At 35.6% G+C, this 26,157-nt stretch overlaps 1 protein-coding gene across 1 annotated transcript in view; it reads left to right on the top strand.

Annotated features, from left to right (window-relative positions):
- The first annotated feature begins 2,745 nt into the window (after positions 1 to 2,745).
- Positions 2,746 to 26,157, top strand: part of LOC101397288 (transmembrane protease serine 11G-like) — a 43,265-nt gene continuing 19,853 nt past the window's right edge. The window contains exons 1-4 of the mRNA XM_087434663.1: positions 2,746 to 2,925; positions 8,660 to 8,761; positions 23,464 to 23,623; positions 24,260 to 24,378. Coding sequence (XP_087290789.1) covers positions 2,746 to 2,925; positions 8,660 to 8,761; positions 23,464 to 23,623; positions 24,260 to 24,378 — 561 coding nt within the window. The remainder of the gene's footprint in view (positions 2,926 to 8,659; positions 8,762 to 23,463; positions 23,624 to 24,259; positions 24,379 to 26,157) is intronic.

Here is a 26,157-nt window from a genome sequence, read left to right as displayed (position 1 = left end):
CTAAGATTGTAAAAAAGGTTTTTTTTTTTTACAGTGTTAGCATTTTTATTTATCAATAGTATTACTTTGTGAATTCTGCAAATATACTGTGGTTAAAAAAAAACAAATTGGGCTTTGCCTCCTGTGTTGTGAATGCTATAGTATTCTTCACGTCGTTTCATAGACAGAAGAACAAACTCTACAATTTGTCTTGACTCGTTGTTTGAAAGATAGTCAAATCCATTAGGCTGACTGTAAACAATACAGCACATAATCCCTGTGGACTCTTGATGGAATTTTGGATGCCTTGAGATCTAAGGGTTTGTTTTTAATGCTAGAGCAAGAATGAACCAAAATTTTTGCAAAGCTTAGCCATCTTTCAGTGAAATCTTCATGATTCAACAACAATAACAAAAACATATTAATAGGAATTTACCCTTTAAAACTGAATAAATTTGTTGCTTTGTTAATATATTTATTTGACTGAGAGGAGATATGTGCCAGGCATTCTTCATGCAATCATGGAAATGCAAAATAAACTTGTTACAAATTATGGAAATTAATGCTAGAATCATAGCTTTTAGAGCCAGGAGGGACCTAAGAGCTTATATACACCAACCTCCTTTTTTGACTGATGTGAAACCAAAGCCAAGAGAATTTCCCCAAGTTATTCAGTAGGTCACAGCCAGTTTAGGAACAGAACCCAGGAGCCTTTGCATCCAGTCCAGTCTTCTTTCCACCTCTCTAATCTGAGTTATGCAGGTTCACTAGCCAGGAACATTGCAGTCCTAGAAGTCACTGGAATTAAAAGATTGTTGCCAAATCAACGTTTCTCCTTGCAAAAAATGTGAGGCAAGTTAAACTCACATGGTATTCAGGAAAGTATATCATTGTACCAAACCAGATTTATGATTACAACCACGCCACTTAATATTATATCCAACTATACCTAAGGAAATGAAGGATGATTTTAATGTAGGCAAAGCTGCAGACCTAGTTAAATTGGCAGGTCAGAATACTCCACGGAAAGTTTACCCCCTGAGTCTACACCTTATTCCATCCTTTTCTCACCCTCCACACTAAGGTTTATAATTATAAAGCAATTTAAAGCCTTGATAGGGTATACGTTAAAAAAAAGGTGTACCATATTTTCAAATGAAGAACAGCCAAAGATTTTGAACCCTACTAAACCAAAAGATGTTTTTCTCTTTGCTTTTTTAATGCCTCATCAGAAATCTGTTTTATAAACAAATAAACAAAACTATAGGAGGCCCACTAAAATGCAGCAAACTAAAAAGTTTTATTTAAGTTGCTATTATAAATGCTTATAAAGAGCATTCTTTCACAGCTTTCAATATTTTCCTTGCCTGAAAGTTTTAAACATGACTAAAAAGAAATGAGAGAAATGCAATCATGTCACATAATTAAAAAGAGAAATATATTGTCATATGTCGCTTAACGATGGGGACACGTTCTCAGAAATGCATCGTTAGGCGATTTCATCATTGTACAAACATCACAGAGTGTACTTACACAAACCTACATGGTATACCCTACTACACACCTAGGCTATATGGTATAGCCTATTGCTCCTAAGCTGCAAATCTGTACAGCATGTTACTCTACTGAATACTGTAAGCAATTGTAACACAATGGTATTTCTGTATCTAAACATTTCTAAACATAGAAAAAGTACAGTAAAAATATGTTATGAAAGATAAAAAATGGTACCCCTGTATAGGGCTCTTACCATGAATGGAGCTTGCAGGACTGGAAGTTGCTCCGGGTGAGTCAGTGAGTGAGTGGTGAGTGAATGTGAAGGCCTAGGTCATTACTGTACACCACTGTACACTTTATAAACACTGTACACTTAGGTTACACTAAATTTACAAAAAAAATATTCTTTCTGTGTTCAATAATAAACTAACCTTAGGTTACTGTATTGTTTTTACTTTATAAACTTCTAAATTTTTCAACTTTTTGACTCTTTTGTAATAACACAACTAAAAACACAAACACATCGTATAGCTGTACAAAAATATCTTCTTTCTTTATATACTTATTCTATAAGCTTTTTTCTATTTTTAAAATTTTTAATTTTTTTTTACTTTTTAAACTTTTTGTTAAAAAACAAAGACAGAAATACACACATTAATCTAGATCTACCCAGGGTCAGAATATTCAATGTCACGGTCTTCCACCTCCACATTGGTCCCACTGGAAGCTCTTCAGGGGCAATAACATGCATGGAGCTGTCATCTCCTATGACAACAATGTCTTCTTCTGGAATATCTCTTGAAGGTCCTCCTGAGGCTTTTCTTGAGGAGGTGTCATTCTTTTCAGAAATATGTTCATGGTGGTTTGCTTAGTTTGTTTCTTTTTTTATCGTAGATTTGCTCGTAAGCAGAAAATGCACATGAACATTCCTCCCTATTAATGAAAACCTTTTGGTGTTAGGGTCCTGTTTTCAAACATTTTAAGAAGCTTGTTGAGGTCTGTAAAAGCTTCTGCTAAACCCTTCACTGTGAATTTTCTTGGGGGTTCTTCTTTTTCTTCTCCTGCAGTTTTCTTTTCTCTTGTCTCTTCTTCAGCTATGCATTCCTGTTCTAATTCCAACAACTCCTCATTAGCTAATTCCTCAGGAACAACCTCCAGGAGATCCTCAATGTCATTCTCATCCACACCTAGGTTAAAGTTGTTTGCCATCTCAACCACAGCTTTATTGATTTTTGCAACCTCCTCACCCTTGGCAAATCCTTTGAAGTCATGAACGAACCTCTCGAGCGTCTTCTTCCAGATGCCATTTATACACTTCTTGATGACATCACTCCAAGCCCAAGCAAGGTTCTTGATGCAGTCATAGATATAATCCTTCCAGAACTGCATCAGTGTCTTCTCAATGTCTTCCTCATTTGCAGCAATAGCCTGGGCAAAGGTCCTCCTTGGGTAGTAGACCTTAAAAGATGCTGTAACTCTTTATCCGTTGGTTGTATCAAAGAGATGGTGTTTGGAGGGAGAAACACCACTTTAATATTGGGATAAAGATCAGCAATAAAAGGACAATGTGGGAAGCATTATCAACAATAAGCAAAATCTTGAAAGGTATGTTATTCTCCAAACAGTACTTCTCCATTTCACTGGCACAGCAATTCAGGAGGGCATCTTGGAAGAGGAGCTGGGTCATCCATGACTTCATATTCCTCCTGTAGCCCACTGGCAGTGTGTGCTTATTGATATACTTTCAGGCTCTGGAGTTCTCACTGTGCCAGATCACAAAGGTTTTCAATTTGTAGCCTGCAACATTGCCCCCAACAAGACTGGTATCCTGTCCTTAAAAGCTTTATGGGACCACCTTTGCATATGTGGTCAGTAGTTGACTGAACCATCGTTATGCAGCGCATGACTGTACCTTTGTTCCCAACTGCCCTCAATCTGTCAAATGGAATATTAGTCTATCTAACTCATGTTGTTGTTGTGAGGCTTTCCTCTTGAATAATAAAGCCTAAATGTCAGAGAATGTTTCAAACCTGTTTGAAAAGTGCAAAGTATAATATTGTATACTGATATCTGCACAGCTGATGCTGCACATGCAGTAAGATTGTCATTAAGTTTTTATACCATGTTAGCATTTTCATTTTTCAATAGCGTTGCTTTGTGTATTTTACAAATACTACTGTTTTTTTAAAATTATATTTAGCATTTTCTTGAAGAGAAATATAATATAGCTCATGTGGTTAATATTAATTTATTGCAAAAAGAAAAATAGCAGGCAAATCAAGTTAATTGTTGTTCACTTGATGGCTTTAAGAATGAATATAACCCAAATTAATTTTATTTAAAGCATATTTTACTGTAACATGTTGGAGAACTCTATAATCAATCTACTGGAAACACTTTTAAAGCTATTATGTAGCTGCCAGTGAAAAATATCAAAAGCAGTCCAAAGTCAGCATTTAACAAAGTATATTTTAAAGACTCTGCTTAGTAATATTTTAGTCTATATTCTGAATTGTTAAAGGTTCTTTAACTTAAGTCACAGAGCTATGCAATAGTGAGTAAGCTAACCAGATATCATAGATTTCCTGTGAAGTTCTATTTTTATACATTTTGTTCCATTGTCAGAATCTGTGTCCCAACTTTTTTTCTTTTTTAAAGATTTTATTTATTCATTTTTTCCCCCCAAAGCCCCAGCAGATAGTTGTATGTCATAGGTTCACATCCTTCTAGTTGCTGTACGTGGGACCCGGCCTCGCGCTGGACGGAGAAGTGGCGCCTTGGGGCGCGCCCGGGATCCAAACCCGGGCCGCCAGCATCAGAGAGCGCGCACTTAACCGCTAAGCCACGGAGCCGGCCCTGTGTCCCAACTTTTATTTAAAAATGTAGTCATAGATAAAAAGACCATCCTGTTAGATCCTCCTTTTCTTTCCACTCCCAAACTTAGGTATTCTCCATAAAGGATGTTCAGATGCCTTCCTTTTAAATATTTCCAGAAGGAGAAATTTCGTAAAAGCATATGATTGCCTTCCTAATGGTTTTAATAACTACCCTTTGTCTGTATTCAACAGAAGGACCTTCTGGTGAACCTCAAACCTGTATCTTCCTGTTTAGATCTAGGTGGAGATGACTGAATTCTTGGGATAATTTTTTAAATCCACTAGTGTTTGTCCTACAGGTGATAATCCTTCGGGAAAGAGGATTAGAAAATTGAATGAATAGGCTGAGGTGCCCTATGAAGAACAGAATTTAAAAGTGGACAGGAGAAATAAACGGAATCTGAAAGTAAAAAAGAAGCCATTGGAAAGACAAATATTAACCCACAACAACTTGATTAATGTTTCATAAAAAAAAATAGTTGGACCACAGAATAAAAACATTTTTTTAAAGTAAAGAAAATGATTGATTTATCCTCCTTTTTTTAAAAAACTACAGGAACATTATAACGAATACTTTTTAAGAGGGAGAGGGCACACAATTGTATCAACTTATCACAACTATTTTATTTGTTTATCTTCCAATCTTTGTATATATGCATACATATATTTTACAAAGTTGATATATAATAGCGTATATAAAATTATGTATTTCTCCGCTTGAGATTATATTATATATTTTTCGATGACCACATGTTTGGGTATAATCGTCATTTTTAATAGCTACCTTTGAGTTGCTACATCAAATAGTTGCATACATAGACCTTGCCCAGAACGTTAGGCTAGTCTATTATCAACTAAATTTATTACCGGGGTCATGAACTGTAAAGTATAGCATCCTCCCTTTCCTTGTTCCATTAATCCTCTGGCACTGCACCAAATGAAGACTGTGATTACCTATGCTTTCCTCCACTTTGCTTCTTTCCCATAATGCCTGTGGTTTCTTCTCCTTCTCTCCATACTGCTCTTTGTCTTCCTCACTGGTTTAACATTTCTCTACTACCCTCTTTCTTAGCTGGTTCCAGTGAGTCCTCCTTGATTCTTTTTATTTAAATGTTCCTATACCTTCATCTTCTTCACAGAATGCTTTCTCATAATCTTCTTAAAGGCTGGATCTCCCTTTCTAAAACATCCCATTATTGTAGCCCTTCCAAGTGGTTGCTCTTTCTCTCTGGGTCTAATTCAGAGTCAGAATTCTTCCAACTCCCAACTAAAAGCTTCCAAATACATGTGTAGTCTCCCAACAATTACTGCTTCACACTAGTACAAAAATATATGTTATTTTTAGTGTATAGGCTCATGCTTTTAGCTATACCACACATTGCTCTTCCTAATTACTGCCAACCTCTTGACCACTCCCACATTTACTGAGGTACTAGGCACTTAGCTCAAAATAGACCTCTCTACCTAATTCCTGTCTTTATTGTGGTCAATTCAACATCCAAGTGGATGACCCACACCTAGCTTCGATTCTTTGAACTCATAAATCCAAATGACCAAGTTCTATTACTCTCCTATTATTTCCTGTCTGGACATTGGAAGAACCTCAAATTGATCTCCCTTCTCCAAGCTTGATGTCTTCTAGTCCATTCTCCTGCACCTCTGTTTCAAATACCTCTAATTTCTCCACCTCCTGCAGAAGAGATATTTAATCTAGAGCTCAACAACTTGGTTATGCAAAAAATTTATCTCAACAACTTGGTTATGCAAAAAATTTATCTTTATTTTCACTAACTTTTAACAGAAATTTACTATTTCTTTCCATTATAAAATAGGCATACACAAAAAATCAGTAACATAAGCTGTATCAGTGACTTTGTCATCAAGAGAAATCATAGATACTTTTATTTCATTTAACAGTTGTTACATATATATCAAAATATATTTATACTCATCAAAACTTTGAAATTATAAGTTGTTAGACTCATTGCTATATCCTGTTATTTAATATGGTAATAGAGAAGCTATTTATTACTATAATCACAAATTTAAAAAATATTTTGATAACTATATTGCCATATATTAGTTTCTGCATAATTCCATGTATTCTATTTTATGCACCTAAAAATATTATTATGAGAAAGGGTCTGTAGTCTTCACTAGACAGCCAAAGATGACCAAGAACATGGTACAAAAAGAAAGTAAGAGGCTTTGACCTATAGGGTAAAGACAAAATCCATTTTCATGATACACAAAAATTTCATGATTGTCCTCTTTCTAGTTTCCATATTAACCTCCCAGCTTGACTTCTTCCCTTTTGCCATTCTTCATTTCAGTTTTTTTAAAAGTACTCGTAGTGCTCTAACGACACTGTGCTGTCTCAGGCACAAATGAATCCGTTTGGATAGAAGCTCTTCCTCCTTATCACTCTAACAAGTTTGCTTTCTGAAATTGTTGTACCAAGTGACCATATCCCTGGGGTATGTGAATGTTGAATTTTCACTAAAAACTACTAATATTATTAAACATATGCCTTAAAAGATAGAACAAAACACTTTCTAAGCAGAATTCTAAAATGGTTCTCCAAGATCTGCCCTAATCTCAATGTGAATATGACGAAATATCATACCCACGATTGTGTTGTTACATTACACGGCAAAAGGAACTTTGTAGATATGATTAAGATTACTGATCTGTTTACTTTGGGTTAATCGAAAAGGAGATTTTTCAGGTGGGTCTAATATAATCCTTTAGAAGTAGAGAATTTTCTCTTCCTGATAGCAGAAAACTCAAAGAGATTTCAAGTGTGAGAAGATGCACTGTTAGTGGTTTATCTGGAGGGGACCATGCATCAAGGAATGCAGGTAGCCTCTAGAAACTGAGGGCAGTCCAGGCCCACAAGCAGTAAAGAAATAGGGACCTTAGTCTTTCTGCAAGGAACTTAATTCTGCCAACAGCCTGAATGGGCTGGGAAGTGATTTCTTACCACAGCCCCCAGATAGGAACCCAGCTGAGCCAACACCTTGTTTTCATCCTTTGAGACGCTAAGCAGAGAATAAAGCTGAGCTTGCCTGGACTTCTGACCTACAGAATAAAAATAGATAATAAGTGCCTGTTGTTTTAAGTGGCTAAGTTTGTAGTAATTTGTTACACATTAATAAAAAATTGACAAAGGTATAGAATTTTTATTTATTAGTTAATTTGAACATTTTTCCATATGTTCATTTATTGTAAATATCACATGTTCCTGTTTTGCCAAAAACTTTTTTTCAAAACGAAAGAAGGATTGAAATATGAATGTGAATGTTGATTGTCAAATCGGCTAAAAGAAAGACTCAGTAAGTATTGAATGTCAAAGTGTTTGCAGAGGTGCTGGCAAGTGCATTCATTCAAAGACATCACAGTTTCTGGCCTCAGATCTTTCACTATCTAACAGGAGATATGGGTCTACAAACCTGAAAATAAGCAAAACTAAAACTAGATAACTACTTGAAGGGAAAGTGTGGGTCAAGGGTTGTCCAGATAGTGTGAGAGCTGGGAAAACAACATGCTGGAGGAGTTACCTTAGAGTATAGGCTTTCAGAGTCTCCAGACCCTGTGTAGACAGATTCTAATCAAATGACTTGAATCTTATAGTGAGGTGGATTTTGAATTGAGAGCTGTACTACAAAGAAGGGAAACAGTATTTTAGGTATGTGGGCCAAGACACAATGGGAACAAAGAGATTGGGTCAACAGAAAAGATACCTCCAAATCAAATAACATAGATGCCGTTGTAGCTACAAAGGAGAGCACATGGAGAGGAGACAATTGGCAGGTAAAGCCCTTTACGTTGGCATTTGACACAAATATATTTCCATTTTCCCACCTTAAAGCTGGATTACCCTTTAGAGTAGACGCAAATGAATTTCTGGGCCAGACATAATGGGTACATGTACCATTGTACTAAGAAAGGCAGGTCAAAGACTAGTGAACATTTTATGAAAACCTCTGATCTTGTTTCATGCTTGCATCTGAAAGAGATGAATGACAGGGCCTGAAGACCAGATTTGTACTGACTCAGAATGAAGAGTGCCACCTCTTGAAAGACAAATAAAAAACTTCAAGTATTGAAGGGTGTCGCTTAGGTTTTGGATGCGATGTTATTTTTCATTTAATTTTAATTAGCCAGAACCAGGAAATTCTTACTTCCTGCAACAAAGACTTATCAAGTGATTCTTCACCTCAAACCATACTATTGGTTAAAGTTTACCCATCCCAACTTGTTAAACTAGTTTATTTTAAATCCTTACACATTCTTTCTTTAGTCAGCTTACAAGTCTGAAAGAATGCCCAGGATGCTACTCAGTTGACGAGAAGTCAGACAGCAGCACGGAGGTGAAGTTGGCATTCCCAACAGTGTATGATGTATCAGTAAGTTTAATTTTATTTCATGTTTGAAAGATTTGCTTTAGATTGTGGTTTCCAATTCAGGAAATTATTCTAAATTGGGAATTCAATAGTTTTCTTTTTTTTTTTTTTCTCTCTACTGTTGCCAGAGGAAATAATAGCATAGTAATGTTCATACTTTTTATTTCAGGAAACCATGCTAACAATTTTATATTAAGGATTTGAAAAGTTCAACAGGTTGGATCTTAATTGGAAAGTTTAATGTGAAATGAGGTAACCACAGAGAGAGGGAGGAAAAACAGAAAGCCTGTGGTAAAATTGTTTAAGTTTGTAGGATTGGAAGGATGGGGTAAGGAAGAAAGTGTTTTCTAACCCTGAGTCCAGAGTTTAGAATATCTAATGCTATTTGTGATCTTTCTAAATTATGCATTTGATTGATACATTGAAGATAGAGGAAATATACAAGTTGTATAGGAAGTATTGTATTTTAACCCCATCCTAAAATTGAAAAATATAATTAAAGCTCAAAAAAATAAATAAGAATCTAAATATTCTTTGAGAAATTCTTTGCCTTTTAGCATAAAAGTTTAAAGAGGAATATAAGCACAATTTGTACATAATAATATAAAAAGTGAGAAGCAAATAAATAATCCTAAGATTTTTATATTTTAATAAATTTGGAAGGAAGTCTATAGAAAATAAATCTTAAATGCTTTTTAGCCCCCACTCTCCTGTCTGATCCATTTTGCATTTTTTTCTACATTTTGAATATTAATTCTTCATGTACAAATATGATGTCAATTAGTACAAATTATTCAAGATAATGAGGGAATTACAAATGTCTTTTCTAATGATGTTTAACCAGAGTTTCAACTTCATTCAAATGAAATCTTTTCTTCATTGGTAATAATTGGCCATCGTGTATAAAACTGAAACACGTGGATTTCTGGACCACAATTCTCCCAACAGATTTAACTCTTTACAATTGTTCAAAATGGTCCCCTTTTTACTTGCTCACCTTAGAGACACAAATTAAGGTTTAGGTTGTTAAAAGAAAAAACAAAATAAACAAACAAAAACAACTCTTCACACACACTGATCTTATTTCTAGAACTGGCACACATTAGGATTACTTTTTAAACGGAATGTAATAGAAACAGGATGATTATCATTATTAATATTATTCTTATTTTTACTTAAAAGTATTTCCATTCTATAGGGAAAAAAATGGTGATTCCATATCCATAAAGATAATTCAATTAATCCAATTTTCTTTGCTGTTCAATATCTTTAATAGTCGTGTATTTACTTGAGAAGTACATACCAAATCTCCATTTTGGGCATCGGAGGCATAGGGATGAATAAACATACAGTTTTAATTCAGTTTCTTTAAGGCTATGTAAATATCAATTATGTATCATAGCTGGTTAAAGGCAAAAGAAACCTACCAGAACAGTAAAGAGAGAAATGAAAGTGACATAAAGGGAGAGAGAGAGGAAAAATGGACTGAAGCAAAAATCTGGGAAAAGCAAAAGACCTACATCTGGTCAATAGACCAAGAAACCATCTAGACTTCTCCATTCCTATTACTTTCCATTTTCAAAATTTTCCCCTCCAGGTCCAAAATCCTTAAATATGCTATGGTCCCATTCCCTATTCAGATAAATCAGTATGTCTACTTTATAGATTTTTGCTATATTGCTTTGACTTTCCTTGGCTTTGTGGATCATAGGAATAGCAAGGGATGAGGGTGGTGGGATGGATGGGGGAGGTATTGTTGAAAAGCTATTCCTACTCTTCCCATTGATAATCCATGCTTCAGTGTAATTAAGTCTCAGAGGGTTTTCTCCATTCAGAATAGACAAACCTTTATTTATTAGTTTTTGTCACCAGTGAGTAATGTGAAGAAAATATACCTTATTCTTTGTTGTACATGCCAGTACCTAGTAGAATGCTTGACACATAATATGTTAGTTGAACTGTTTAATTTTTCTTCAAATTTATTTTGCACTAACTAATTTCCAACTAACAAGTCATCAGCTGCTGGCTGGATCGTCTCCATTTGACTTAACCAAATTTCATACCGCTTTTAAAGACTCCTTTTAACACAGAAATATTTTGTTAACTTTTCTAGAAAGCCACTCTGTATTTAGATACAGCAATATAAATGGATGTAAATAACTTTATAATATTTAGTCCTTGAATTCTTTCCTAAAAATGAGTAATTATTAAATAGATTCCTTGGATTATCGCATACCTACAATGAGGTTCTGAATAATTTTACCTTTCTCTTTACCTCACACAGAAATATTAGAGTCTCTTTTTTAAATTGAGACATAATGGACATATAACATTATATTAGTTTCAGGTGTACAACATAATGACTTGATATTAGTATATATTGTAAAACGATCACCACAATAAGTCTAGTTAACATCCGTCACCATGCATAGTTACAATTTTTTTTCTTGTGATGAGAAATTTTAAGATCTACTCTCTTAGCAACTTTCAAACACACGACACAGTATTATAAACTATAATCACTATGCTGTACATTACATCCTCATGACTTATTTATTTTATAACTGGAAATTTTCACCTTTTAACCATCTATACCCATTTCACCCCATCTCCCACCCCTCACATGTAATAACACCTATCAGTGGATTTTAAGTTATTTCCCATATTGATTGTTAAAATCAAGTTTGGGTTTTATAACAATAGGCATAAAAGGACTCTGTCAAGTGAAAACATATAAATGTAGAAACACAGGACCTAATGATTTTAATGTGGAAATCAAACTTATTTAAATGAGAGGCTTCCCGCATCTTCTGTAAGTGCCTTCAGGTGTAAGAGTTCAGCACTGTCAATGTAGGACTAGAACTAGATACAAAAAAATGAGAAGACAGATGGCCCCTAAAATGAATAAGAGTAATTAGTATCTCTGAAGTAGCATAATTCCAAGTTTAAAAATACAATTACAGTTTTATCAGAACATATACACACATATTATATATATATATATACACACATTCATATTTTCTTTTTTATCATATTTTTTTAAATAAGACTTAACAAGACACAAACATATCTGTTTTACCTATGGTTAAGTATTTTTTACGGGAAAATGTCATGATAGATTATCTTTAATTGAAATCTGTTCTATTTTTTTTATTTTTCAAACTTGGTAAAACTGACACACAGTGTACATAATACTATAATAATGAACATCCCTGTGCCTAGTTTTTGCACACATCCAAAATTGTTTCCTTATGATAAATTACCTTCTGCACTTTCACAATTTCTGGGATGCCATCCCATGATTTACAAACTACTCTACATCCTAAACTTCTTTTTTTGCTGAATAATCCCTATATCCCTGGAAAATTGAAAATATAGTTCTTTCCTCAGGACACAGCATTTTAACAGCCATTTCAAGTAAGGGTTTATTATTGAAGATTTAGTCTTTGTCCTCCTCACTCTCTAATGCCACCTTGGACCATTACTCTCCACACCCTTGTAAACTGCCTTATTCTTACAGGCTCACATAATTCTGCTCTCTACCCTCTTTCCTTCCTCATCGCTGTCCTTATGAACCCATGATGATGCCCTCCATTTATTGAAGACTGACTCTTGCTTCCCTATCTCATTCTCTACTTTAAGTTTTGCATTTACCCTAAGTGGTATCGGTGCCCATGTGGTTGATCTCCAATATCCTAGTCATTTATTTCCTTGATCTCATCTCTATAACGTCTTCAAATACTACTCTCATGTCCACACCCTAGACTTGGTCATGACTTGAAATTACTCTCTCTGACTCATAACTTTGAACAATTACCACTATCCTAACCTTCTAATGCATCAAGTTTTTTTTTTTTTATTCATTGGCTCTTCTAATCTATGATTTAGTCATACCCATCAGTTGTCACCCCCACCAAATATATACACACACACACACACACACACACATCTTTGTTTCTCTTGTGATCCTTATGTTCATCATTTCAACAAATTTTTTAATGATGTCTTAAACTCCACTAAATTCTCTTGTCCCATATTTCTGTTATCATTCATATCTGGATGAATTCTAGAGAGAATATAACTATCTGAACAATGGTTCACCTCTGCCCAGACCACTGAGGAATGCCACAGAAAATCTCACAAATGTGCAAGAGGTGCCAATTCATCTGAGCCTTCAACTCTACCCACAATTCCTACTACATGTCCTTAGTCTATACTCCCATTTTCCACGATGACTATTTTCAACTCCTCCAGCCTCCTCAAATTTCCAATTCTCACCACCTGCCCTCTCATGTTTCTACTACTTCAAAGAGATAATGTGATTGATCAATTAGATGAGAATTCCTTCAACTTCCTGACATCAAACCAACAAATCTACCTATATCTATTCATACTCTTCAGAGGATGCCTACAATGTGTCCAAGCTCTCCAGTCTATTAGGTTGATCCATATGAAAGTGTCAATATATGACCACTTTTGACCTACACAAATGGCAATTTCACATGTCTGAACCTGATAGTTAGAATCCATGATCCCTCAAATATGCTGTCAACCCAATTTTCCTCCCAGTCTCAGGATCTCTTCCGGGTCATTCACACCATTGTAAGTATGCTCAGAACTGTCTCATTCGCAAGAAAAAAAAATCCTCCATCAACCCCATACTCCTTGATGACTTGTCTCTCTTCTCATCCATAATCAAACTCACGAAAAAAATTGTTTATATCTACTGTCCCTCCCCTCGCTTCCAATTTTTCCTCAAACCCACTATGAGTATTCTAAATTTTTATTGTATTTGATTTCTCAACAGCATTTGACACTGTGGATCAATCCTTCCTTGAATATCCTTTATCCTTTGTTATCACATCACACTTATTTTTCTCCTTATTTTCTTTCTTCTGTGGTTTTCCTCTGGGCTACTTCATTCTTTGCCCATCTCTTAAATGGCAGTCTTCTTTAGAATTCTTCTCTGAGTCTTCCTCTCTTCCTATTATTTCAATAAAAAATATTCTTGAACATCTACCATATTTCATGTGTTAAAAATACAATGATGAATTTGACAGAGTAACAGTCTTGTTCACTGCCATAATCTCAGTGACTAGCAGTGCTGGTATTAGTATAAACTTGGTAATCATTTTTGAATGGGAAAGTAAAATTGCTAGATTAAAAAGAATGCGTATTTAGTGGTTTTTTTATTCATGTTGATAAGTTAACCTATCTTTTTTTCAAATTTGTAACATATAACTTCCAATTTGCCATTTAACTTCTATTTTATTTACGAAAATTTGATAAAGAGAAGATTTAATGCTATCATTAGTTTTTTTCCCCTTTGTTTTAAGTAGTCAGTTTTTTTAACTTCCCTTGATAATTTCTGCCTCCATAGGTCATTTTTAGGACGTGGATTATTCATCCATAAGTATGATGGCAAAGAATGAAAATAAGCCCAGATCATGTGCAACTGATTTGTCTAATCTCTTAGGTCTAAGAAGTGTATAAGCAAAGGTGATAAATAACTTAAAACAGTGAAAAATGCATGATTTATACAAATAAGAAAGTTTTTAAAAGAAGAGCTCTTCTCCTTGTGTAGCATTTAAGTAATACACAGTGTTTTTTAGTTTTTTTGAATAGTGTTGACATAGTACAATATTTAAATGTTCCTGTAGGAATAAGTAAAGTGCAATAATTATTTTATTTTATGGACTTATAAAAGAGTAGTTTGTAGCCTGAAATTACTATTGCCCAATCCATTCACAATTAATTTCACTTCAAAAATTCATGGCACAGGCTATATTCTTTTCCCCAGCTTACTAGTCATCTAAGAGGAAATGCCTTCCAAATTTCCTAGGTATTGACATACTACTGAGTTAAAGTGCAATCTCGATCCTCCGATTTAGTAGATGAACCAGACAGACAATTTCAGGCTCATACACAGGGGTCATAATGAGTGAATACTGAGAATACTTTTTATGTCAACCAAGAATCTAAATAACAATAAGATAAGCTTGGTGTCATTTCATTTCAACAACAACAAAAGGTACTCAATTACTACCAAGGACAAGACATGTAACTGGGCACGTGGTAGAAGATTAAGGAAACATGATCTCTGGTAAGAGGGAGAGAGAGAGAATAAGTAGTAACAAATATAATACAATTTAGAATTTAATCAATGTTAAGCACAGGTATAATCAATGCACTCTAGCAGCATTATGTAGAAGACTGGTACTCATACTGCTGGTGATATATGAGATGACTTTAGGTAAGATTTATTTTGATGTATATTAGAGAAAATAAAGCTAGTATAGCAAACTCAGTATTTGGTTGGTATTATTGCTTAGGGATTGGCTATATTAAAAATGAATCCATTTTAAAAATTTAAGGAAATTGGTTTAGAGGTTTCAGTGGATATGGCAAAAAATGTGATGATTGCAACTGAAATTTAGAAAACACTACAACGACTCAAAGAAAGAGCAATTTTAAGCGGGACAGAAAATGAATACTTCAAATACAGCACTTGAGTGAGGTCTTAAAGATGAGCACATTTTTTATAAGCAGGAAAGTAGGAGAGGACAACTGTAGACTGGGATTATTAAACTAACAACGCAGGATGCCTCCTTATTTAATGTAGTAGGTGTTTTGTTTTGTTTTGTTTTGGACGAGGTTGACATCCTCAAGGAAAATGCAAATTACAAGGCCTTCTTTTTAAAATAAATGCTCATTGTATGGATTTATTATGAGGGTACTTATATGTTTCAGCGATCATAAAAATACATCACAAACAAGGCAGGGAAAAATTCTATAAATAATTTAATTTTTAAGTTTTATTGTTGTTGTTATTATTTTTTATAATTACTACACTTAAATATTGCTTTGACAGTAGCTATTGGAATTCACCAATCCTTTAAGGTTTATACAAATGGAATCCTCTATAATTCTTGCAATTCAAACTCAAATACCAACTCTCTGGAAAAATATTCATGTCCTCTATAAAAATTCACTATTTTATGAAAAACTAATAAATTATAATCCAGATTACTGAAATGTTCCCATTACAAAATAAATAGCAGTTTAGAGCAAACAGCATGGAAGAAGCATGGATTTGGGGTCAGAACACCTGACTCTGAATCAAGACGCCACCAGTTAAGAGCTATGTGTCATTAGACCAGACTCAAGATCTGTTTCTACTTCTGTAATGATATTTGAGATAAACACCATGAAAACTGCAAAAGATTACAAATATAAAAGTTTATCATTGCTAATAGGCTCAATGGAGGCGCCATAGAGAAGAGAGTTTAGTATATTAAAGCAGGATTTGACCAAGACCCTTGTGCCAGAGGTATCTGTGTAACAAATGACCAGGTGATTTTCTGGGATTTATTATACTTCTTTGATTTAGATTCCTACCTATGTTTCTGAGAACAGACCCAATACAATGGTTTATTGTGTTCCACTGGTAAGCGAATTAATTCTCTTCACCAAAAGATTTTAGGTCTCCTCAACAGGAATAATCATTTTCTGGCATCCACTTCTTTTGGGGGTGCCCTAAAGGTCACAGCCCAGACAGCTGGCGACCTCACCATCTTGAGACATACGTCATGTGACTCAGGCATGCCTCTCCCACATGGTCAGCTGGGCAGCTCCACTGTAAGGCCTTGGTTGCCATGACTACTCCACATAGGACTAGAAGCTCTTAATTGTTGCTATGCACTACTCTTATGAGTCTTGGAGCTCTACCAGACCCCTAGATCTTGGCTGAAAATAAAATTATTTCTTAGTATAATTTTACTAAGCAAAATTTACCTCCCTGTTCCCAAGCTTCTATTTTTCTAACATGTACCATTGGTCATTGCTGTAATAATTTTCGATTAGAACCTGTGTTGTACAGAGGAAAGTGTTCATAAATAGGGAACTTAGGTATGCTCAACTAATCAGGTACTTTTATGTTCTTAGACAAATCTCTTTAGCCTCAATTGAAAAATGGGCATAATAATAATATTATTATTGTTATAATCATATATTTACCTTATGTAGAAGTTGGCTAGATCAAGTGTCGCAGGGTAAGTTAAAGCTCTTCAGAAACTATAAAGTGCTATACAACTGAAAGCTATTATCATCATTATTACTGTTAGGGTGACCTGTGCTTCACCCTTACACCCTTACACCTTACCCTTTGTTCTCCCAAACCTGTTTGGAGTATAAAGTGGGGAAACCTTGAGTAAAGGATCACTCCCTACCTTTTCAGGGGCTCTAAGACTCTCTAGAACCACCCTGGTGAGGCACTGATTACACTGGGCAAATTTATCAAACACAGATAGAAAGAATTCTCCCAACAATTAAGATAGCTTATCACATATATATATAAATACCATTTATGTTTAACTGAAGTAATATAGTCACACCTGGTGGGTATTCTGCCCCTGAAATGTAAGAGTGAGTAATAGGAAACTGAGGATAAGAGAACTATCTGGACAGAGATTCCTTGGTTACCAAATCTCCAAAATGAGGCAACTTCTACAGAGAGGCTCAACTGCCTTGGTCAGAGCATTATCAATTGTTTTATTTAACCAGGGTTGGAGTTTGCTAGATGATAATGACAAAGTGAGAAAGAATTACAGGACTGAGGGTATATGCCAAGGAATTAGTTTAACAAGGGACCATGGGATTTATGCTAGGTAAGAGAGCAATGCCAACGTGAAGGTGATGGGAGACAGTGAAAAGATAGAAGGACCAGTGGATTATAGGTCCCAGTGGGATTGAAGTTAGGTTACAAGGCAGCAAGCTGGAAAGGTGAGTGGTGGTAGTTGAAGAGCTGGATGATTAAAATTTAAATTATGAAGAAATTGAGGCTTTGGTAATGACAAGATATAGAGCATGAGTATGAGAGTGGGCAGCTGAGGTAGGGAGAAGGATGAGGTCATTGGCACAAATAGCCAGAAGAGAAAATAGAACATGACCAATACAAAAAAATAGACAGCAACGAAGCAGTAAAGGAAACCTCAGGGTAGCTGCTAACTGGGTGGGATACCTGTGAAAGGAAATGGCTCTTAAAGGAAGGGGAAAGCATCAGATCAACACATTGGAAGTTTCTAGAAATAGAAATGCCAGAAGCTGGGGAAAAGGAGGTTAGAAATACAGAGTAAGAGAGGACGTTTTAGGTAGGGGAGTGTTGTGAGCAAAACAGGTGTGGGTGAACGTAAAGAACAGAATAGCGCATGTGAAGGGAAGAGCCCAAGAGTAAGTTAGACACAGCAAATGAAAGACTCTTATTTTAAAAATGTAAATTACATCACATTTCTCCCATGTTTAGAATTGTCCGATGGGTTCCTATAATGCTTAGAACTAATAACAACTTGCTATGGCCTTCAGGGTCCCCCTGATTTGGTCCTTGCTTGTCTCTCTGGTTGAACCTTTTCTACTCTTTCCTGGCCCCGCAGTGAACCAGCACACTGGCCTCATTTCTTTCAGGATCTCAACAAGCTCACTCTGGTTCCAGCTCTACGTACTTGCTGCCGCCTAGTTGCTCTTCTCCCAGTTCTTCTAGAAGCCATTTCCTCACAATTCACCTCTCAGTTCAAACGGCATTTCTTCAGGGAGGACTCCCTTCTATCCAGGGAAGCACCCTCTCCCCGCTGCCTCCAGTCACTCTCTATTCGTTAACGTATTTTACTTTCATGAGTTGAAACATTCATTGGCTTGTTTATTTTCAGCCTCCTTTCACCAGCCTGTGAGCTCCATGACAGCAGGGAACTTGTCTGTCTTGTTCACCACAGTTTTTCCAGCAACAGAATCAGTTTTTAGCACATAATGGGATATTCATAAATATTTCTTGAATGAATAAATGAATGGATACTTAGTTAAAGAGTTTACATCTATGTAATGAGAAATATCTGAGGGTTTTTAAACTAGAGAATCACATTATCAGAACTGTATATTTGGGAGATAATTCTGGGAGCAACATTGTAGAATGTATTTGAGGGGAAATTATCTGGAGATAAAGAGATCTATTAATGGTTATTGTGATTGTCCAGATGAAACACATGAATGCCTCAGGTAGGGTGGTATTAGGGAAATGCAAAGAAGGGGACAAATAGGAAAGACAACTCAGAGGTAGATTGATTAGGTGAAGGTGTTGTGGAGAGGCAGATGTCCTAAGATTTTAAGGTTCCAAGAGTGAATAATCTAAAAAATTTTGAATAATCTTATTAATACATATATCTGTTTTTAAAAATATGATACAAGAAAGTAAAAAGAGGGGTTGGCCCAGTGGCATAGTGGTTGAATTCGCATACTCTGCTTCAGCAGCCCAGCCCTGGTTCGCTGGTTCAGATCCTGGGTGTGGACCTGCACACCGCTCGTCAAGCCATGCTGTGGTGGCATGCCATATATAAAATAGAGGAAGATGGGTACAGATGTTAGCTCAGGGCTAATCTTCCTCAACAAAAAGAGGAAGACTGGCAATGGATGTTAGCTCAGGGTCAATCTTCCTCACCAAGAAAAAAAAAAGTAAAGAGAAGTGAAGGAAGAGGGAAATAAGAAATGAACAGACTAAGGTGGAAGAGAGTGATAGAATAAGAATGAGGCAGAAGAAACAAATAGAAGGAAGAAAAGAGAGACCAAAACCACTATGGGACAGCAAAGAAAAAAAAGAAAAGATTAGTGAAGATGTGGAACAATTCTAACATTTTTACATTGTTGATGGGAAAATTACTTTGGAAAAGCTTAGCAGTTCCTCTAAAGCTTAAACATAGAATTATCATATGACCCAGAAATTCCAGTCTTAGATACACATGCAAAAGAAATGAAAACACACGTCCAGACACAAACTTGAACATGAATGTTCATGGCAGCATTATTCATAATAGCCAAAAAGTAGAAACTCAAAAGTAGAAATTCAAATGTCCATCAGCCGGTGAATGTATAAGTAAAATACAATATACCCATAAAATGGAATATTATTTGGCAATAAAAAGAAATGAAGTCTTGCCTACTATGGAAAACAGTATGGAGGTGCTACCTGCTATCACACTGATGAATTTTGAAAATATTATGCTAAGTGAAAGAAGATGTAGAAGACCACATATTATATAATTTTATTTGTAAGAAACGTCCAGAATAAACAAATCCATTGAGATAGAAGGTAAACTAGTGGTTGCCTAGGGTTAGGGGGTTAGGGGAAAATAGAGAGTGACTATTAATGGGTTTGGGGTCTCTGTTTGGGGTGATGAAATGTTTGAAAATTGATTGTGGTGATGGTGGCACAACTTTGTGAATATAATGAAAACCATTGAATTGTACACTTTAAATGAGTGAACAGTATGGTATGTGAATTATATCTCAATAAAGCTGTTAAAGAAATAAAGAAAGAAAAGAAAAAAGGAAGGAAAGAAGAAAGGCAGGAAGGAAGACACCAAAAGGCTCTGGAAGCTCCAAAGTGTGTTTTCATTTAATATAAAATCTCCTCACAGTTATTGTTCACTGAAGCTGTCAAAGTCAATTACCTATCATTATCCTTCCCTTTTGGCACTCATATGACTTCTCCAGCAGTATCAAATAGTTCTTTCAATAGTTCTCGCTGACTCAAGGTAGGCCTTAATTTTCTGTTTACATTTCAAATTTTATTTTTTAAATAAAAACTATTTCCCAATGATCATATACAGTGACGGTAGGACATGTTTATTAGAGAACATTTGTACCTAATACATTTATTCATGTTTCAATGTTCAAAACAAGCCCTACCTTCTTGTGGAGGTCAAAATTTGTTCTTTTTTTTTGGGAGGAAGATCAGCCCTGAGCTAACATCCATGCCAATTCTCCTCTTTTTCTGAGGAAGACTGGCCCTGGGCTAACATCCATGCCCATCTTCCTCTACTTTATATGGGACGCTGCCACAGCATGGCCTGACAAGCGGTGCATGCATGCGCACCCAGGATCCAAACCCGGGCCACCAGCAGTGGACCGCACACACTTAACCACTACACCACAGGGCAGGCCCAAAATTTGTTCTTAAATAGCAGTAGAAAGGAAGAGAGATGATTAAGAATAAATGATGCTTAACTGAAAACATTAGTAAGAAAGCAGGAAAATGCACCAACAAAACTGAAGCAGTTTTGGCTTAAGTGGGTGAGAAGTACTGCTCTGGCCAATTACCTTTTCTGCAATAGTCTAGATCAATGGCATACATATTCTCTTTGGTCCTCATCAGGTTTTAGCTATCTCAATACTCTAAAATTTCCTTCAAGGAACAGCTTCTCAAGGAACGTCACCGTGTAAATTTGCATTAATGAGCAGAGCTTTGAAGAGTAGCACTCTCTGACCTAGATTATTCCCTTTTGAACTTGTATCACTTAAAACACCAATTATTTTAATTATATTTTAATTATGACATCAATCAACTTTTCATTTATGAAGCATGTCTTTGTTATTTGCATAATGTGGGGTTATATAAACAAGACACACAGCTTGTCAGAACACGAAACATAAAAGGAAGCACAAATCTTCATTTAACCTTTGTGTACCACTTTTAGTATTTCTACCCACATCACAGATTTAAGGAAAGTCTCATCATATCTGGTGGTACAATTAAAATGATCATAATTATCATCATCGCTAAGCCACTGCTATTATGAATAATACCACCATTTCCTGATCTTTGCATAACAACTTTCTTCCAGTGTTATTCTGTCTTTCCTAAACAATGCATTAAAACCCGAGCTACATGATTCACCCATCTTGTCTTGTCTTAAGTTTTCCCACATTTATTATCTTTGTCCATTAATTCCATCCCCATGGATGCTGCAAAATGTGCTCACCACATAATGCCTACTTCTGAACCCTGTGAAGGCTCTGGTGGTCCCCCTACCCCCAAGCTTGGAATCTCTTATCTGCAGGAACTCTCCTTGGAGATACTCAGGGCTTCCAGGCTCCTAAGCTTCTTCCCAACCTGTGCCCAGCATTGCTACTCAGATTCCAAGGTCCCGGGCATGAATTCCCACCTCTTTCTATCAAGAGCAGCACATCTACCATCCAGCACACACTTTCCACCAGCTCACTCCACTCTATGTACAAATTCCTTAGTATTCTTTCTCAGCGGCTTTTGATAATAAAAATAATAAAATAACCAAAACTCCTAAGTCCTCATCATGTCTTTGTTACTATTCTAAGTGCTCTTACACATATTAACTCATTTAGTCTTTGCAATAACCCCGCAAGGTAGGTATTATTACCCCCATTTTACCAATAAAGAAGCAGAGGCACAAAGAGGTTGAAAGACTGCCCAAGGCCCCACAGTGGGGGAGCTAGGATAAAAACTCAGGTACTCGGGCTGCAGAATCCACACTCTTAACCATTATACTGAAGAACCTCTTTCAGAGACCATGAGACCTTCAAATCATGTGGCCATTGCTCTGGCAGAAAGAAATCTCTTTATTTCTCATCTTTGAATCATTGAGTGACAACATTTTGGTTATATAAAAAACTCTAGGAAAAATAACAGATGCTAGGAGAACCATCTCAGGGGAAAGGACCTGAAGATGTACCTTGGTAAAAGACTGTAACATTGAAAGAATATGGCTTACACTGAAAAGAGCAAGAAGAGTTCATTCCATCCTGCTGAGGTTTGGTTCAAGAAATATCTCCCTATGAGATAGTCTGGATAATGAGCCACTCAGAATCTAAATGAAGGTAGAAGAATTAAAAGGAAGACACTTTTCAAAAATGCTTTGACTCTTTGTGACTGACCTGCTGAATGGGTAGCTTTTGTCACTGCTCATCTTCCCTTTGGCATGAATGCCTCAAAAACAAGGTCACATATTTTTCTTTTGTTTGAATGTCAACGGTTTCTCCAAGGCTGCACTACAGTGAACCTGTTTAGTCACCTTGTTGGGATAGTCTGACAAAAATTAAATTCTTTGAATTGGAAGGATTAAGGGGAGGGAGAAGCCCAGAAGGAAAGAGGAGAGATTTATTGCTTAGCGATTTTTAGGTAGAAAATTTGTAATCGTATCTTGATTCCAGGTAAATGCTTAATCTCATTTCTCCTCCTGCCGTGTATGAAGCAATTCATCTCAAAAAATAGTTTTTGTGTTGCAAATAATTTAGGGCTGCCTACTACTTTACGACATAGTCTTTCATTTAGTAGATAAATATTTACCGAGTACCTTTGAGGTGCAAGCTCACCTTTGCACCTCATTGGCTGTCCAATCTGGAATAGCCATGGAAATTTAGCCATTGAAATTAGTCAATGTTTAAGTTAAAATTAGATTAGTACTAAAAGAAATCAGGGAGAAAAAATTATTTTATTTTTTTAAAAACATCTAGGAATAAATATTTTAGGGACTATCTGCATTGTTAAGGTAATGAACTCAAACAATTTTCAAAGGCTACCAGAGGGCTGGCCTGATGGCGCAAGCGGTTAAGTGCTCACGCTCTGCTGCGTCGGCCCAGGGTTCGCCGGTTCGGATCCCGGGTGCTCACCGACACACCACTTGGCAAACCATGCTGTGGCGGCGTCCCATAAAAAGTGGATGAGGATGGGCACGGATGTTAGCCCAGGGCTAGTCTTCCTCAGCAAAAAAGAGGAGGATTGGCAGATGTTAGCACAGGGCTGATCTTCCTCACAAAAAAAAAAAAAAAAAGCTACCAAATGCAATATGAGCAAACCATGAATTCCAGAAAAGACACTCTATACCAAAACTATGTGAAACTATGTTTAATTCCTGTTTGTTTTTAATATACAACTCTCTCTCAAAAGGCCACCCATACTGGGTAGAAGAACAAGTTCATTGAAACCATGGATGATTGCCCTTACTATCATAGCTGTTGTGTTGGTTCTAGCAATAATCATTGGTCTCCTTGTTTACTTTTTGGCATTTGGTAAGAATCTATCTTATTGTATTATTTTTAAAGTTTAAAGATCCACTTAATTTATTTTAAAACCTTAATATTTTATAATTCAATTTTTGGTGCAATGATAATTTGCATAAACATATGCATAGTTTGCATAATACAATATTAATTTGCATAACTTTATCTACATTTGGGAAATGATAATCTTTTATGTAAAAATATTACTTCTAACATTTAAAATTTGACTTGGATCAAATAAAATTGTCTCTTGAACAATGTAATAGATTCACATCCTATGTTATTGTATGGTTTAATAATAGTTAATGTGCTGAGAGTAAAAATATATTTCAGTAGCAATTCTAACTTTGAAGTCAACATATGAAAATATATTACATTCTAACATTATTTAATTAACAGCTTAAATTTATGAATTATTACTAACTGGTGATAATTATGTCAGGACACAACTCACAACCACATGACTTTGAGAATGTATGACCTAAATAAGGGTTAGAGGGAGGTACTGGTCACAGCTATTGAATGTTTAATTCCCAGGACTTTATTATTTATAGGATTTTTTGGCATGTCATCCTCTCTATTTCTGATATTTATACAAGTCAAATGAACTAAAGAGAAACCATCCATTTTTGTTCTCTCTTCCAGATCAGAATTCTCACTATTACCAAACCTCCTTCCAGATCCCCAGTATTGACTATAATCCTGATTTTTCAGTAGAACACTCAAAAATTAGGACTGACTTGAAACAAAAAATCAGTAATGAGGTAAGAATGAGCTTTGCTGGCATTATTCCTACCCTGACGATACTACTATAAAGAAGGAGGTTAAAATAAACTAAGAGGTGAGTTGAGAAAAAACCAAATTGCACATATTTTTAGTGTTGCCAGATAAAATACAGAATGACTACTTAAATTTTAATTTCAGATCCTCCGGAAAATATACTTCATGCAATATTTTAAACATGCTTATGTGAAAAAATCATTCATTGTTTATCTGAAATTAAAACTTAATTGTATTTTTATTATTTTTATATGCTAATTCTGGCAACTCTAACCAACATTATCTCAGGAAAATTGGAAAAATACATTGGACCAGGGATAATTGCATTAGAGAGTGAACAACATAAGCCCAACACAATAGAAAAATAAATAGCTCAAACACATAAAAAAAAATTATTAGAGTTATCTGGAAACATAATCATTTAGGCAAAAACAACATTACCACACACCATTTATTAAGCACCTACTATGTGTATGACCCTGCTACATTTTCCATTAGGCAACTTATATCAAATATTTATTCCTGAAAATAAACCACAGAAACACACAGACTAGCTCTTCTACTGAAGACATCAGTTGAATACACAGCTTCTACTGAGCCTAGCCTCGACCAAAGATGACAGATCATTTTTGCCAGGTTCAGAAATATTTCTTTAGCCATTTCCCAGCCAAAAGCAGAAGCTGATGAAATGAGTTGAAGGATGCAACTGACTGGATTTGGCATGTCTTTTCCAAAACATATCCTAAGGAAATTTTGATTAGGGGAAAAAAAATCAGGGTAGGGTATAGAATGTTGTGTTACAGGAAGCAATATATGAAATTAGAAACAAACTAAGCTTGAAGTCAGAACAACTAGATTCATATTCTAATTTTACCCATTGTCAGCTTAACAACTTTGGAAAAACTACAAAATAGAGATAATTTCACCCAACTCCTTGAGTTATTCTGAGGATTAGTTTATGTTGTGAATAAAAAGCATGAGAAGTGTCTGAATAATGTCTGAATAAATGTTAGCATCTGTTTCCTGGGCTTTCACAGAACTTTTCATACACCTCTGCTAGAGCACTTACCGTCTTGTTACATCATTTTTATTTCATATGTCTGCGCCCTCTGGATTTGTGAGGAGCTAAGTCTACTTATTGTTATATTTCCAGTGCCTCTCATGGTGTCTGCCACACGGTAGGACCATAAAAATACTCATCCAGGAGATGACTAGTAAATAAATGGCCAGTTCACTAGTATTGGCCCTGTCCTCTGGAGCATAAGTGGAGACAACATAAAGAAGGAAAGTACAATCATTTAGATCAGAAGTTGGCCAACTTTTTCTGTAAAATGCCAGATAGTAAATATTTTTGCCTTTTCAGGCCATTCAGTCTCTCCGCAATTACTCGAATATGTCATCGTAGTGCAAAAGTATCCATAGACAGTACGTCAACAAAAGAGTGTAGCTATGATCCAATACAAGTATTATGAACACTGAAAGTTGAATTTTGTAAAATTTTTAGATGTCACAAAACGTTACTCATCTTTTGATTTTTTTTCAACTATTAAAATAATGTCAAGACGATTCCTAGATGATGTGCCATATACAAAAACAAGCAGCTGGCTAGATTTGCCCTACAAGCAATAATTTGCAGACTCCTGATTTAGACTATGAATTACAGTTCTACCAAACATTTTTCTTAGAAATGATTAAAACCAGTACCTAAAATGAATTTTAGAGACTTCTTGCGGAGTTCAATAATTTAGACTGTTTATATGCTC

Source organism: Ceratotherium simum, chromosome 8 (genome assembly GCF_057802395.1).
Source record: "Ceratotherium simum simum isolate JZ-2026a chromosome 8, ASM5780239v1, whole genome shotgun sequence".
In the NCBI taxonomy this organism is placed as follows: domain Eukaryota; kingdom Metazoa; phylum Chordata; class Mammalia; order Perissodactyla; family Rhinocerotidae; genus Ceratotherium; species Ceratotherium simum.
This window is presented reverse-complemented; position numbering and strand designations above follow the sequence as displayed.